The following is a 12,911-nucleotide window of genomic DNA, read 5'->3' on the forward strand; positions in this document are numbered from 1 at the left end:
CTTGTTTGCTGTGCGGTCATCCCCTCCTGTGTCTGAGTTGTCCCTTCCTGCCTTGTCTTCCTTATTTGCTGTCAGATGTGTATGAGTAGTAGCCCATGGCTCCTTGTATGAGTAGTAGCCCATGGCTCCTTCATCGGGGCATCCTGTCGTCCGTGCCATCGACTGGTGGTCGACTGTCGGCTTTCCCCTATTTGTTAGTTTAAAGCCTTCTCGATGGCCTTCTTCATGTTGCCTGCCAAAACTCTTGCTCCTTCCTTGTTGAGGTGTAGTCCATCATTTCTGTAGTACTTGCTTTTTCCCCAGAACGCCGTCCAGTTGCGCACGAAGTCAAAGTAGTGTCGGAGGGGGGGGGCATCCGATCGGACAGGCCGCGGCCCGCTATACTTATAGCGGCAGAGAGATCCCTTGCCGCGATAAGTGTAGCGGGCCGTGTCTAATCTAACCCGATTCTCTAACCAGCGTCTGTAACATGGACGCCAGTTACAGAATCGGGGTTTTAGTGTAGGCCGATTCTGAATAGGACGCCTCTCCCGGGCGTCCTATACAGAATCAGGGCCTAGGTGTCTTGCGGGCCTCGCCTTCAATATAGGCGGCCTGCCTGGGGAGCATTTTTTTTTTTTTAAACGTGCATCCCGATTGGCTGATTAGACAGCTGTAGGACGCCTACAGCTGCCTAAAATCGGGACGCACTTTTGGAGAATCAGGGCCTAAATGTTAACGTGTTTATTATATTCTATGGACGTGTTAGCATTTAGCGTGCCTTAGTAAAAGACCCCCCTAGAGTTCCTACGAGCATCAGGAGCAGTGTGGAGCATTTAGCGCAATTCCCTGTGCTAATAACCACTATTGCGGTTTAGTAAAAGTGTGGGGGGGGGATAACTTCCTTGAATTAAGTGGAAGTTTCTCTGCTATCTAGGCAGAAAACTGATGGCAAATACTGCTGCCTAAACAACCCAAGGAGTCCAATAGGACAAAATCTCACAAGTACTGAACAGCAGATAAGACAGTGGAAACGGACAATGAACCAGTGAGCCAGTGGTGTGAAATATAAAAAATAATTATTAAGTGAACCGAGAGAGAAAAAGGATGTCATAGCACATCTGTAACATAGGATTCACAGTAACAACAAACCTCTTTGTAGGAGCGAGAGTCTATAATATGAAAAATACAACTATTATTTTAGCTATTTATGCTTTATATAATTTTAATTTTTGTATTCTTTTATTTAGTGACCCCTGATGCAGGTGCTTTTGTTCGCCAAAACAAAGTACTGGGTTGGGTCCATGTTACTGTACGTCCCAGATTGAAATAAACAAGGTTTTACTTTACACCATTGACCCCAGTGGAGTGTTCATTGTCTGTTCCCACTATCTTCTCTGCAGATACTGCTATCGCCTCTGCCTAGAGCTTCTGTAACTAGTTATGGGACCCTATTTATTATTTTTAAAACTGTTTCTCCAAATTAACTATGTATCACCTTTACAATATAAATCATTCTTTAAATTTTTACCTTTGTAACCCTAGTCTAACACTAAAGTGTCAGGGTGCCAGCTAGCACTTCAGGTTAGGCACCTACAACCAGTGCTTACATAAAGAAAGTCAAAGTTTGTGCTGTGCAAAGGGCCAGAGCAGGAGGATAATTTTCCCTGGGTCTAATCACTCCATACAGTTTACCATTCAAATGGAATAATTCAAGTGGAAACTATGGGGTAATTGATAACTTGAACTTTTACTTAATATATGATTTATAGTTTCAGCTGATAAATTATTTATATTCTAGTTTCAGAGTACATAAATTGGTGAAAGTTCTTATAATAAGGTAAAACCAATTATGCCTTCATTGTGTTTCCCAACTTCTTCACACACATTCTTTCAGTTCCTGTGATGAGCTACTCCAAGTCCCACCCCCAGCCTGGGACTACACTGTCTTCCTAAAAGCTGGAACAATTCACAACCAATGAAGTCATTCACTCTTCTTTTACCCCATGGAGTTGGATAACCACATTAACAGTCTCTGTCCCCTCCTGGTGTCAACCCTCAAGTGAAGGATCCCTCTGTATTGATACTCAGTGAGCCACACCGGGTCTCATTCTCTCTCCTCAGCCCGGGGCCACCCTTTCTTCCTCACCAAATCAAAACAATCTGCTCTGCTAGCAAACCTCATTCAGACTTTTACCACACAGGTTGACCACTCTTCCTGGAGTCTCTCTCAGTACTGCAAGTTCTAGTGAGAAACCCTGTTTCTTCTGTGCTTAACCTTTTTATACCCTTATCCCCCCTCCCTCTTGTGTCAAGGCCCTCCAACTCTTCCTATATAACTCTTCTATCCATGTACCCACTCAGTGACCCCCCCTCTGAATAATCTTCCCCCCTCCTGAGCTCCATGCATTCCTGGGGGGGGGGCACACTTTCATCATATCAAACAGGTGGAACCATCACTATCCCATCCAAAGATGATAAACAGCTGGAACAATTATGCTAGGACTGATCTAATACAGAAATCACATTGTACTTGGAACTTGGTATCAAATACCCAAAGTACATATTGCATCTGAGAAAGCAAAACACTCTCTATCCTTTCTAGTATTTTCTAATCCCAGTAGTAGTAATAAGTGCAGAATTGTGCAGCATAACAGATAGAAGTTTATATTTCTTATAGACCACCACATACCTTTGCACGTAGGTTAATTTTATCATTCTGATTTTAAGATGTATATACATGCATGTTCTGATTTATCTTATACAAGAACCAGATGTGCCCCAGATGTAAACAGATGGCTTTTGAAATATGTCAGGCTATCTCTGGAATCATCTGTATGACAGGACAATGATGACGCACTCTGTTTATCCAAAGATTGCTTTCTTAATACATTTTATTGATTTGACTGTTACTGGTTGGTTCCATTTGGATGCTCCTCTTCTAATAAATTTCAAAAGATAACAATTTAGAAATAAAATTCAATGTGCATATGTCTATGAATAAATTTTTACTGTGACACTAAAAAAAAAAAAAAAGAAGGCTCCAAGCGGCGTGACCACATCACACTCTTCCTGTAAAAACTACACTGGCTACCAGCACCTTACAGGGCTGTCTGTAGGTCTTCATGGAGACCTTTAATTTTGTTGTCAAAATTATTGGAAGTTAGTTGTTACTGGGATGGCTGGTTCTGTTGTAGGGTTTGCAGTAGGCTAGGGGTGTCAAACTCAATCACATAAGGGGCCGAAATCTAAAACATAGGCTAAGTCGCGGGCTGAATTTTTTAAAGATACTTAGGGGTCCTTTTATTAAGGTATACTAACCAATTTAGCATGCGCACCTTAATAAAAGGACCCTTTAGTCTTAGTAGAAGTATAGGGCTACAACCTCTCCAACCCCATTCTGGCTCTGTGATGTAAACAAAATAACTAAAAAAATACTTCCTCTCTTTATAGGTCTTAGTTCACGCTTGCTGTCTAACACCAGCTCTGGCAGGATACACATTTTAAATCTGACATATTGTAATTACATTGTCTGGTCATTATTCAAATCATGTTGGTCCGAGGCTCTGGGACAAACGTCTTCTGATAACTCGCTTGCCAGGGTCTCCTGCCCATTTGTTGTTTTCTTCTTTCTCCGTGCTAACCATCCATCTTCCATCTCTGTCCTCCCCTTATGTTTCCCTTCCCTTCGCCGGAGGTCTAGCATCCTCCTATCCAGTATCTCTACCCCCACCTCCCCCCACACTATCCCTTATGTCCAACTAATCTCCCTTTCTGTTACTTCCCTCCCTAAATCCCATAGTCTCCTCTGTTTTTAGACCCATTATTTCTTTTCCTCCTCCCCCCAGTCTGGCATATGCACTTCTCTTTGGCCCTCCACCCCTTCCCTCCCTCCATCTGTGTACTTCTACACCAGCCCCCTCCCTCCCTCCCCACAGAAGGCTTGCATGTTCCCCCCCCCCTTCTTTGTAGCTTTCTCCGATTTCCTCCCTGGCCTCCCGGTCTCACCTTCAGCTAATTAGGGCAGCCTGCAGAGGATCGCTGGTGCTGAAGCAATCCTAACAGGCTGTTGTCGGCTTCCGCAGCAAGTTCCCTCTGCCATGGTCCCGCCCCTCCTCTGACGTCAGGGGCAGGATAGCGGCAGAGGGAACATACTGCGGAGGCTATGGCAGCCTGCTGGGATCACTACAGCCGACTGGCAATCCTCTGCAGGCTGCTTTAAAGGTGAGACCGGGAAGCCGGGTTGGTGGGAGGGAAGAAACGGAGGGCCAAATTGCGCACCAAATTTGACACCCTTGAAGTAGGCTGTATACTATTTTAAATGGTTGCTTGGTTTTCTGTATGTCTATTGCATACATCAAGACATACTATTTGGAGGCTTAAGGCTTGCCCCATCTGTCTTCAACTTGCCAGTATTAAGGAGGAGCTCTGCAAACTTAAACAGGAATTGAATACAATTAAAGCAGCTTCCATCACTCCACAAAATCTTACCAACTTACCACCTCTACCTCAAAGAATAAAACAACCCAGGAACGAATGGGTCACAGTAGGCTCAGGAAGACTGCGACATGTAACACAGAAACATCCACCTTCACTAATATTACCTCTACAGAATTCCTTCGCTCCACTAGTGCACTGCGATACTCAGGAAAACAGAAGGGAGGTGGGGCTGGAACCAATGAAAGAAACTCAAGAGAACAAGAGCACCCTAAGTACAAATAAAAAAGCCAAAAACAGAAAACTATTACTGTTGGGAGATTCCATCATCAGAGGCATTAACCTTGGAACACAGGGCGAGGAGTCCAAAATAGTGAAATGTCTTCCAGGATCCTCAGCTACCAGGAGTTCCAGGCAAATACAGACTATAATTAAGGAAGAAACTAAGGATTTTAACACTGATGTTGTTATCCATCTGGGAACAAATGACCTGGCCAACAACTCCACACTTGCAGCACAGAAAGCTTTTCGGGAGCTTGGTGAGGGCGTGAAACATTTTGTAAAGACTTTAGCTTTTTCTGAAATACTGCCTGCATATGGAAAAGGAGAGCAAAGAATGAAAAACACAGAGGACTTTAATAGATGGCTCAGAGCCTGGTGTCATCAAGAAGGCTTCAGGTACATAGGAGGATGGGGAAATACATGGAAGGACAAGAAGCTATATTGCACTGATGGGCTACATATTACTACAGCAGGAAAAAGAAACCTTGCAGAGAAATTTAGACAATATTTTTCTAGGCATTTAAACTAGAAGGTGGGGGTGGTGTATGTAGAGACCACCCCCGGCAAAAGAAAAGATGTGATAGTAGTAAAGGCTGCAACAAAAGCAATATCAGCAACTCATTTCTTAGTATTGCAGCGGAAAGTGAAACGACACAAAAATCCATACGAAAAAGGAGATTATCGCTGAAAAATAGCTGGAAAGCGATGACCACAAATGCTCGCAGTCTAAGCAACAAAGTTCATGATCTGCAAGCCCTGATATTAGAGGCAGATCTAGATATTGTTGCTATCACAGAGACATGGTTCAGTGAATCACATGGATGGGATGCAAACATACCGGGATATAATCTTTTTAGGAAGGACAGAGATGGTCATAAAGGTGGAGGAGTAGCTCTCTATGTAAAGATCAATATCCAAGCGACCGAAATGCAAGGGACCTGGGGAGAGGAAGAAGCGATATGGATTGCTCTGAAAAGAGAAGATGGAACTTCTATCTACGTGGGTGTAGTCTACAGACCTCCGACTCAATCGCAGCAAATTGATAAGGATCTGATTGTGGATATCCAAAAGTTTGGAAGGAAAGAGGAGGTTCTGCTGTTGGGAGATTTCAACCTGCCGGATGCGGACTGGAATGTTCCGACTGCGGAATCGGAAAGAAGTAGGGAGATTGTGGATGCCTTTCAAGAGGCTCTGCTCAGACAAATGGTGACGGAACCCACAAGGGAAAAAGCGATATTGGATCTGGTCCTCACAAATGGAGAGAGTATCTCTAATGTTCGAGTGGGTGCTCACCTGGGTAGTAGCGATCATCAAACGGTTTGGTTTGATATAACGGCTAAAGTGGAGAGCGGCCGCACGATACTTAAAGTCCTAGATTTCAAACGTACGGACTTTAATGCAATGGGAAAGTACCTGAAGAAAGAGCTGTTAGGATGGGAGGACATAAGAGAAGTGGAAAGACAGTGGTCTAAGCTGAAAGGAGCGATAAAAATGGCTACGGACCTTTATGTGAAGAAAATCAATAAAAACAAGAGAAAAAGGAAGCCGATATGGTTCTCCAACCTAGTGGCTGAGAAAATAAAGGCGAAAGAGTTGGCGTTCATGAAATATAAAAAAACCCAAGAAGAGGAGAGCAGAAAGGACTACAGGGTGAAACTGAAAGAAGCCAAGAGAGAGATACGTTTAGCGAAGGCACAGGCGGAAGAACAAATGGCTAAAAATGTAAAAAAGGGAGATAAAAATTTTTTCAGATATATTAGTGAAAGGAGGAAGATAAAAAATGGAATTGCTAGGCTAAAAGATGCTGGGAACAAATATGTGGAGAGTGATGAGGAGAAAGCAAATGTGCTAAACAAATACTTCTGTTCTGTGTTCACAGAAGAAAATCCTGGAGAAGGACCGAGATTGTCCGGCAAAGTTACACGAGAAAATGGAGTAGATTCTGCGCCGTTCACGGAGGAGGGTGTTTATGAGCAACTTGAAAAACTGAAGGTGGACAAAGCGATGGGACCAGACGGGATCCATCCCAGGATACTAAGGGAGCTCAGAGAGGTTCTGGCGAGTCCTATTAAAGACTTGTTCAACAAATCTCTGGAGACGGGAGTGATTCCTGGGGATTGGAGGAGAGCGGATGTGGTCCCTATTCATAAAAGTGGTCACAGGGATGAAGCAGGAAACTACAGGCCGGTGAGCCTCACTTCAGTTGTTGGAAAAATAATGGAAGTGTTGCTGAAAGAAAGGATAGTGTATTTCCTTGAATCTAATGGGTTACAGGATCCGAGGCAACATGGCTTTACAAAAGGTAAATCGTGCCAAACGAACCTGATTGAATTTTTTGATTGGGTGACCAGAGAACTGGATCAAGGACATATGCTAGATGTAATTTACTTGGATTTCAGCAAAGCCTTTGATACAGTTCCTCATAGGAGGCTGTTGAACAAACTTGAAGGGCTGAAGTTAGGACCCAAAGTGGTGAACTGGGTCAGAAACTGGCTATCGGACAGACGCCAGAGGGTGGTGGTTAATGGAAGTCGCTCGAAGGAAGGAAAGGTGACTAGTGGAGTCCCTCAGGGTTCGGTGCTGGGGCCAATCCTGTTCAATATGTATGTAAGTGACATTGCTGAAGGGCTAGAAGGAAAAGTGTGCCTTTTTGCAGATGATACCAAGATTTGTAACAGAGTAGACACCGAAGAGGGAGTGGAAAATATGAAAAAGGATCTGCAAAAGTTAGAGGAATGGTCTAATGCCTGGCAACTAAAATTCAATGCAAAGAAATGCAGAGTAATGCATTTGGGGATTAATAATAGGAAGGAACCGTATATGCTGGGAGGAGAGCAGCTGATATGCACGGACGGAGAGAGGGACCTTGGGGTGATAGTGTCCGAAGATCTAAAGGCGAAAAAACAGTGTGATAAGGCAGTGGCTGCTGCCAGAAGGATTCTGGGCTGTATAAAGAGAGGCGTAGTCAGTAGAAGGAAGAAGGTGTTGATGCCCCTGTACAGGTCATTGGTGAGGCCCCACTTGGAGTATTGTGTTCAGTTTTGGAGACCGTATCTGGCGAAAGACATAAGAAGACTTGAGGCGGTCCAGAGGAGGGCGACGAAAATGATAGGAGGCTTGCGCCAGAAGACGTATGAGGAGAGACTGGAAGCCCTGAATATGTATACCCTAGAGGAAAGGAGAGACAGGGGAGATATGATTCAGACGTTCAAATACTTAAAGGGTATTAACGTAGAACAAAATCTTTTCCAGAGAAAGGAAAATGGTAAAACCAGAGGACATAATTTGAGGTTGAGGGGTGGTAGATTCAGGGGCAATGTTAGGAAATTCTACTTTACGGAGAGGGTGGTGGATGCCTGGAATGCGCTCCCGAGAGAGGTGGTGGAGAGTAAAACTGTGACTGAGTTCAAAGAAGCGTGGGATGAACACAGAAGATTTAGAATCAGAAAATAATATTAAATATTGAACTAGGCCAGTTACTGGGCAGACTTGCACGGTCTGTGTCTGTATATGGCCGTTTGGTGGAGGATGGGCTGGGGAGGGCTTCAATGGCTGGGAGGGTGTAGATGGGCTGGAGTAAGTCTTAACAGAGATTTTGGCAGTTGGAACTCAAGCACAGTACCGGGTAAAGCTTTGGATTCTCGCCCAGAAATAGCTAAGAAGAAAAAAAATATAAAAAAATAAAAAAATTTAAATTGAATCAGGTTGGGCAGACTGGATGGACCATTCGGGTCTTTATCTGCCGTCATCTACTATGTTACTATATATGAAAGCTGATCTGGATGTCTAGGAATGGGACACTATTGTTATCATAATGCATTTGAAAATTTGATAATATCTTTCAGAGTTTTAGCAGCATATTTCCTCCTTTGTAAAATCAATAATCTAAAAGGAAAGCGGGGGATCTTGATTTTTATTTATTCTCACTATAAACCAGATTTAATATAAGAAAAATTTGCAATTCTAGCTGTAATTTAAATTTATTCCTTGTAGAAAAAACTTTAATTATTGCATTTTTATTACCTAGCCAGTCAGATTTCAGTAATATGAATGAAATGAATCTATCCTATTCTTTATGGTAACCCTAACAATCTGACTGACAAGGTGTACTCCCAAAGAAGTGGTACTGATTCTTTGCCCTTCAGCAAGCCAGTCTGTTTTAGGGGTTGTTTTGCTCTTTATCTGTGTTTTAATGGAATATGTATAATTAAGTGCACTGTTTTTTAAGCAGGTGTCCTTTCTGATTCCCGAGTGTGGAGCCCTTCCAGACAAGCTCAAGAGTGTCATACAGAACTTTGGAAAGTATTACCTGGTAAAGGATTTACCTATTCATGAATTTGTTTCTCATGACTTCATCAGTATATTTATTAAGAAAGGTAAGGGCGAGCTTCTAAATGAATGTTTCCTAGTTGAAAGTGGTGTGATTAATGAGAATCCAGTGGCAACATGAAAGCAGTAAAATATGTTACCTCATTGCGGAATTGGTTCATAGCATAGGGATCATGTGGTTCACTTAGGGAGTAATTTTATTTTGTAAACAACTTGAACTGTAAAAAAATGTGTGTGTGTATGGGGGGGGGTTTGTTTTGTTTTTATGCTCATGTAGGCACTTATAAAATTGCTGTAGTCTTGTTGTAGCTTTGCTGTAGCTGTAGCTTTTATACGCAGCTCCTGATTGGATAAGGCCCGACTTAGTGCAGGAAGAGGCGGTTGGAGCATACCGCGAGTGATTTCCTGTACTTGCTGCGCTCCGGCTGCTCTCTCCTGCCTCTCCCGCTGCCCTCTTCAGTCTCCCCCCATGAAAAACCGTATTCTTGGTTTTTCAAGATTTGCGGGGGTTCCTGGAATAGAACCCTTCGAATATCAGAGGGGGGGTACTGTATATGCCAACACTAGGCCTTTGAAAATGCAGCATTTGGTTATGGGCAGCCAGTGGGTCGATATCAGTGCTGGAGAGACTGGGTCATGGGCTTGTAGGTTTTTCATTAGTCTTATTGCTGCATTTTGAACTCGCTGTAGTTGTTTGGTGATTTTTGCTGTAAGACCATTGAATAAAGCGCTACGGTAATCCAGGCGTATAAGGACAAAGGCATAGAGTAGTTGCATGGAGTAGTTTTTTAATCTTTTGGAGCTGGTGGAGATAGTAGAAGGATAAAGAGACTACTTGTGAGATATTGGAGAGTAATTCCTTGGCTCCATACTTCGTCTTTTACCATCAAGGTAGTTGATTCTTAGGTTAGGGAAGGGAGGATGTAGGAACATTTTTCTTTCATAATCCATAGTAGTTCAGTCTTGGAGGCGTTCAGTTGAAGTTTGTTCGAGGTCATCCAATATTTAATTTCAGATGAGCAGTTGTGGTCTGGGTGTCGTGATTTGCTCCTAGTGGTAGGTATAATTGAATGTCAATTGAAGGAGTAGATTTTGATTTGTTATTTTGGGGCTATTTCCAGTACTGGTTTGATGTAGAGATTGAAAAGAAGAGGAGATAATAGGGCCCCCTGTGGCACTCCATATTTGATTTGTTTTGGTTTGGATAGATTAGTGCCGAGTAGTACTCCTTGGGATCTTTGGCTCAAAAAGGATTGGAACCAATGTAGTGCTGTATGGATACCAATTTATGCGAAGCAGGCAAGGAGGACAGAGTGATCGATAGTATCAAAAGCTGCACTTAGGTCAAGCAAGACAAGTAGGATGTTGTTTCCCTTATCCAGCAGTTGCCAGCAGTTGACTATGATCTCGAGTAAGACAGTTTCAATGCTGTGGTGTTTTCTGAAGCCTGACTGGAATGTGGAAAAGGGCCTCCTGTTTGTCGATGAATGTTTGTAGCTGGGATAGTGCTGTCTTTTCAATTAAGAAATATTTTGATACAGAGTCCTTCCGGCTATTAGTCCAGTCTACAGTACTGTACTGTCTATCTTGGATTATTGTAACATTGTTTATCTAGGATTGACAAAAAAGACTTTATTAAGACTTTGATTAGTTCAGAATAGAGAGTTGCGCAGGGACAGAAATCCCATCCATCCCCGCCAGGATCCTCTCCATCCCACCCGTCCCCACCAGGATCCTCTCTGTCCCCACCCATCCCCGCAAGGAATTATCTCCATCCCTGCCCGTCCCCATGAAAAGCAGCAATTACTTCTGACAGGATCATCAATTCCAGTTTCTTTTGTGTTTGCGCTGCTGTTTTCCTTGTGGAATCTCTTTGGTGGAACCCTTTTTTTGTTTTCTGTTCAGGTAATTAACTTATAAACCCCCTCTTTTACTAAGGCTGACATGTCCATTATATTATATGGACGAACCCTGCTTCCAAAACCTTCCATCCCCGTGGGAGTCCTGTTGGCTAGAGGGGGGTCCCTGTGGGCCAGAGGGCATCCCCGTGGGAGTCCCGTGGGTTAGGGGGGATTCCCGCGATCCCCATTCCCGTGCAGACCTCTAGTTCAGAATGCTGTAGTCCGTATGATTTTTGGTCTTAAGAAATATGACCGCGTAAATTCTTTTTATACTAGATTGCATTGGCTCCCATTCGAAACTAGAGTGCTTTTTAAATTTGGGTGTATTTGTTACAAGGCACTTTTTGGTTTACTGCCTTCTTATCTGGTATCTTACCTGAAATTATTCAAGTCAAATAAATGCACCAGAAATTTCGTTATGTTCATCTTCCCTGCTCTAAAGGCCTGTCGTTATAAAACCTTTTTGGACAGGACACCAGAATATCAAGCGGGGAAGATGAATTCTTGGATGTGCCCTCTGATTGACCAATCCCACTCTTACATTAAATTTAAGAAATTATTGAAAACTTACCTATTTGATAAGCAAAAATGTTAATTTTTTTAATAGCATATCACCGATGGTCTATTTTATCTAGGAATTTGTATTTTAATTGAATTGTTTTTACTGATGTTGTATTTAAAGTAGTAATATGTTTTCTGTATTGTATTTTTTCACTGTAATGCCTCAGTTTCTCTTGCTGTGAACCGCCCAGAACTACTGGCAGGGTGGTATACAAGAAAATAAATTATTATTATTATTATGTACGGCAGGTTGGAGACAGGCCTGAAGTTGGTTGGTATGTTTGGGCCAAGGGATGTTTTTTTTTTTTTTTTAGGATTGGCCTTATGATTGTTGATTTCCAACTTTCGGGCAGGTGTTGATGAGTGGAAGGATAGAGTTTATAAAGGAGTCATTGATTGACATTAGGTTTAAGTTCATTTTGCAGTAATGCACAAGAATTTTCACTGTTCACTGTTTGCCCATGCGCATGGAAAGCACCAAAATAGGCCCCTTTGTGTCCCAAAAGAAGATTAACGTGATTTTCTTGGAGGAGGGATGCCATTTGAATTTCTTCTTCACTGGAGAAGATAGATGTCTCCACTCCATGCTTTGTTTTTTGCTCTTCAGGTCACAGTCCTGTCACTGATTATAATTCTCTCCAGAATACTCAGATCTTCTTCATACCATCTCAAGAACTGGGTTGCAACCTCCACACCCTGTTGCTTGTGCAGATCAGTAAGCTGTTTGGAAACCCATCGTGTGCAGACTTTCCTGTATCCCAAGTCATCATGCATTATGGCAAATGTAGATCCATAGCTGATATCCAAATTTGCAGCCAATTGATCGATTTAGCCCAGTCCTGTTTTCCACAGTGGCCAATCGAGGTTACAATTACCTGGCAAAAACCAAATGGTATTAACATTCCTTACTACCGATCCCAGGGTAAGCAGTGGCTTCCTCCATGTCTGTCTCAATAGCAGACTGTGGACGTTTCTTCCAGGAACTTGTCCAAACTTGTTTTTAAACCCAGGCATGCTAACTGCTATTACCACACCCTCTAGCATAGACTTTCAGAGCTTAACTATTCTTTGAGTAAAAAAAATATTTCCTCTTATTTGTTTTAAAAGTATTACCATAACATGTAATTTCATTAAGAGTCCCCTAGTCTTTGTACTTTTTGAAAGAGTGAGAAAACGATTCACTTTCATTTGTTCTGCATCACTCAGGATTTTATAGACCTCAAATCATATCCCCCTTTAGCCATCTCTTTTCCAAGCTGAAGAGCTCTAATCTTAGCTTTTTCTGATGTGAGATGAGTTCATTCCCTTTATCATTTTGTTCACTCTTCTTTTGAACCTTTTCTAATTCTGCTATATCTTTTTTTTTTTTTTTTTTAGATAGGGTGACCAAAACTGAATGCAATACTCGAGGTGAGGTCACAC

At 42.5% G+C, this 12,911-nt stretch overlaps 1 protein-coding gene across 4 annotated transcripts in view; it reads left to right on the top strand.

The window, feature by feature from the left end:
* Window positions 1–12,911, top strand: part of RPP40 (ribonuclease P/MRP subunit p40) — a 91,369-nt gene that overhangs the window by 5,002 nt on the left and 73,456 nt on the right. For all 4 annotated transcript variants that reach the window (XM_033934775.1, XM_033934776.1, XM_033934777.1 and 1 more), the window contains exon 2: window positions 8,930–9,074. In XM_033934775.1, the coding sequence (XP_033790666.1) occupies window positions 8,930–9,074 (145 nt within the window). The remainder of the gene's footprint in view (window positions 1–8,929; window positions 9,075–12,911) is intronic.

The sequence above is a fragment of the Geotrypetes seraphini genome, chromosome 2, assembly GCF_902459505.1.
Source record: "Geotrypetes seraphini chromosome 2, aGeoSer1.1, whole genome shotgun sequence".
NCBI classification, from domain to species: Eukaryota; Metazoa; Chordata; class Amphibia; order Gymnophiona; family Dermophiidae; genus Geotrypetes; species Geotrypetes seraphini.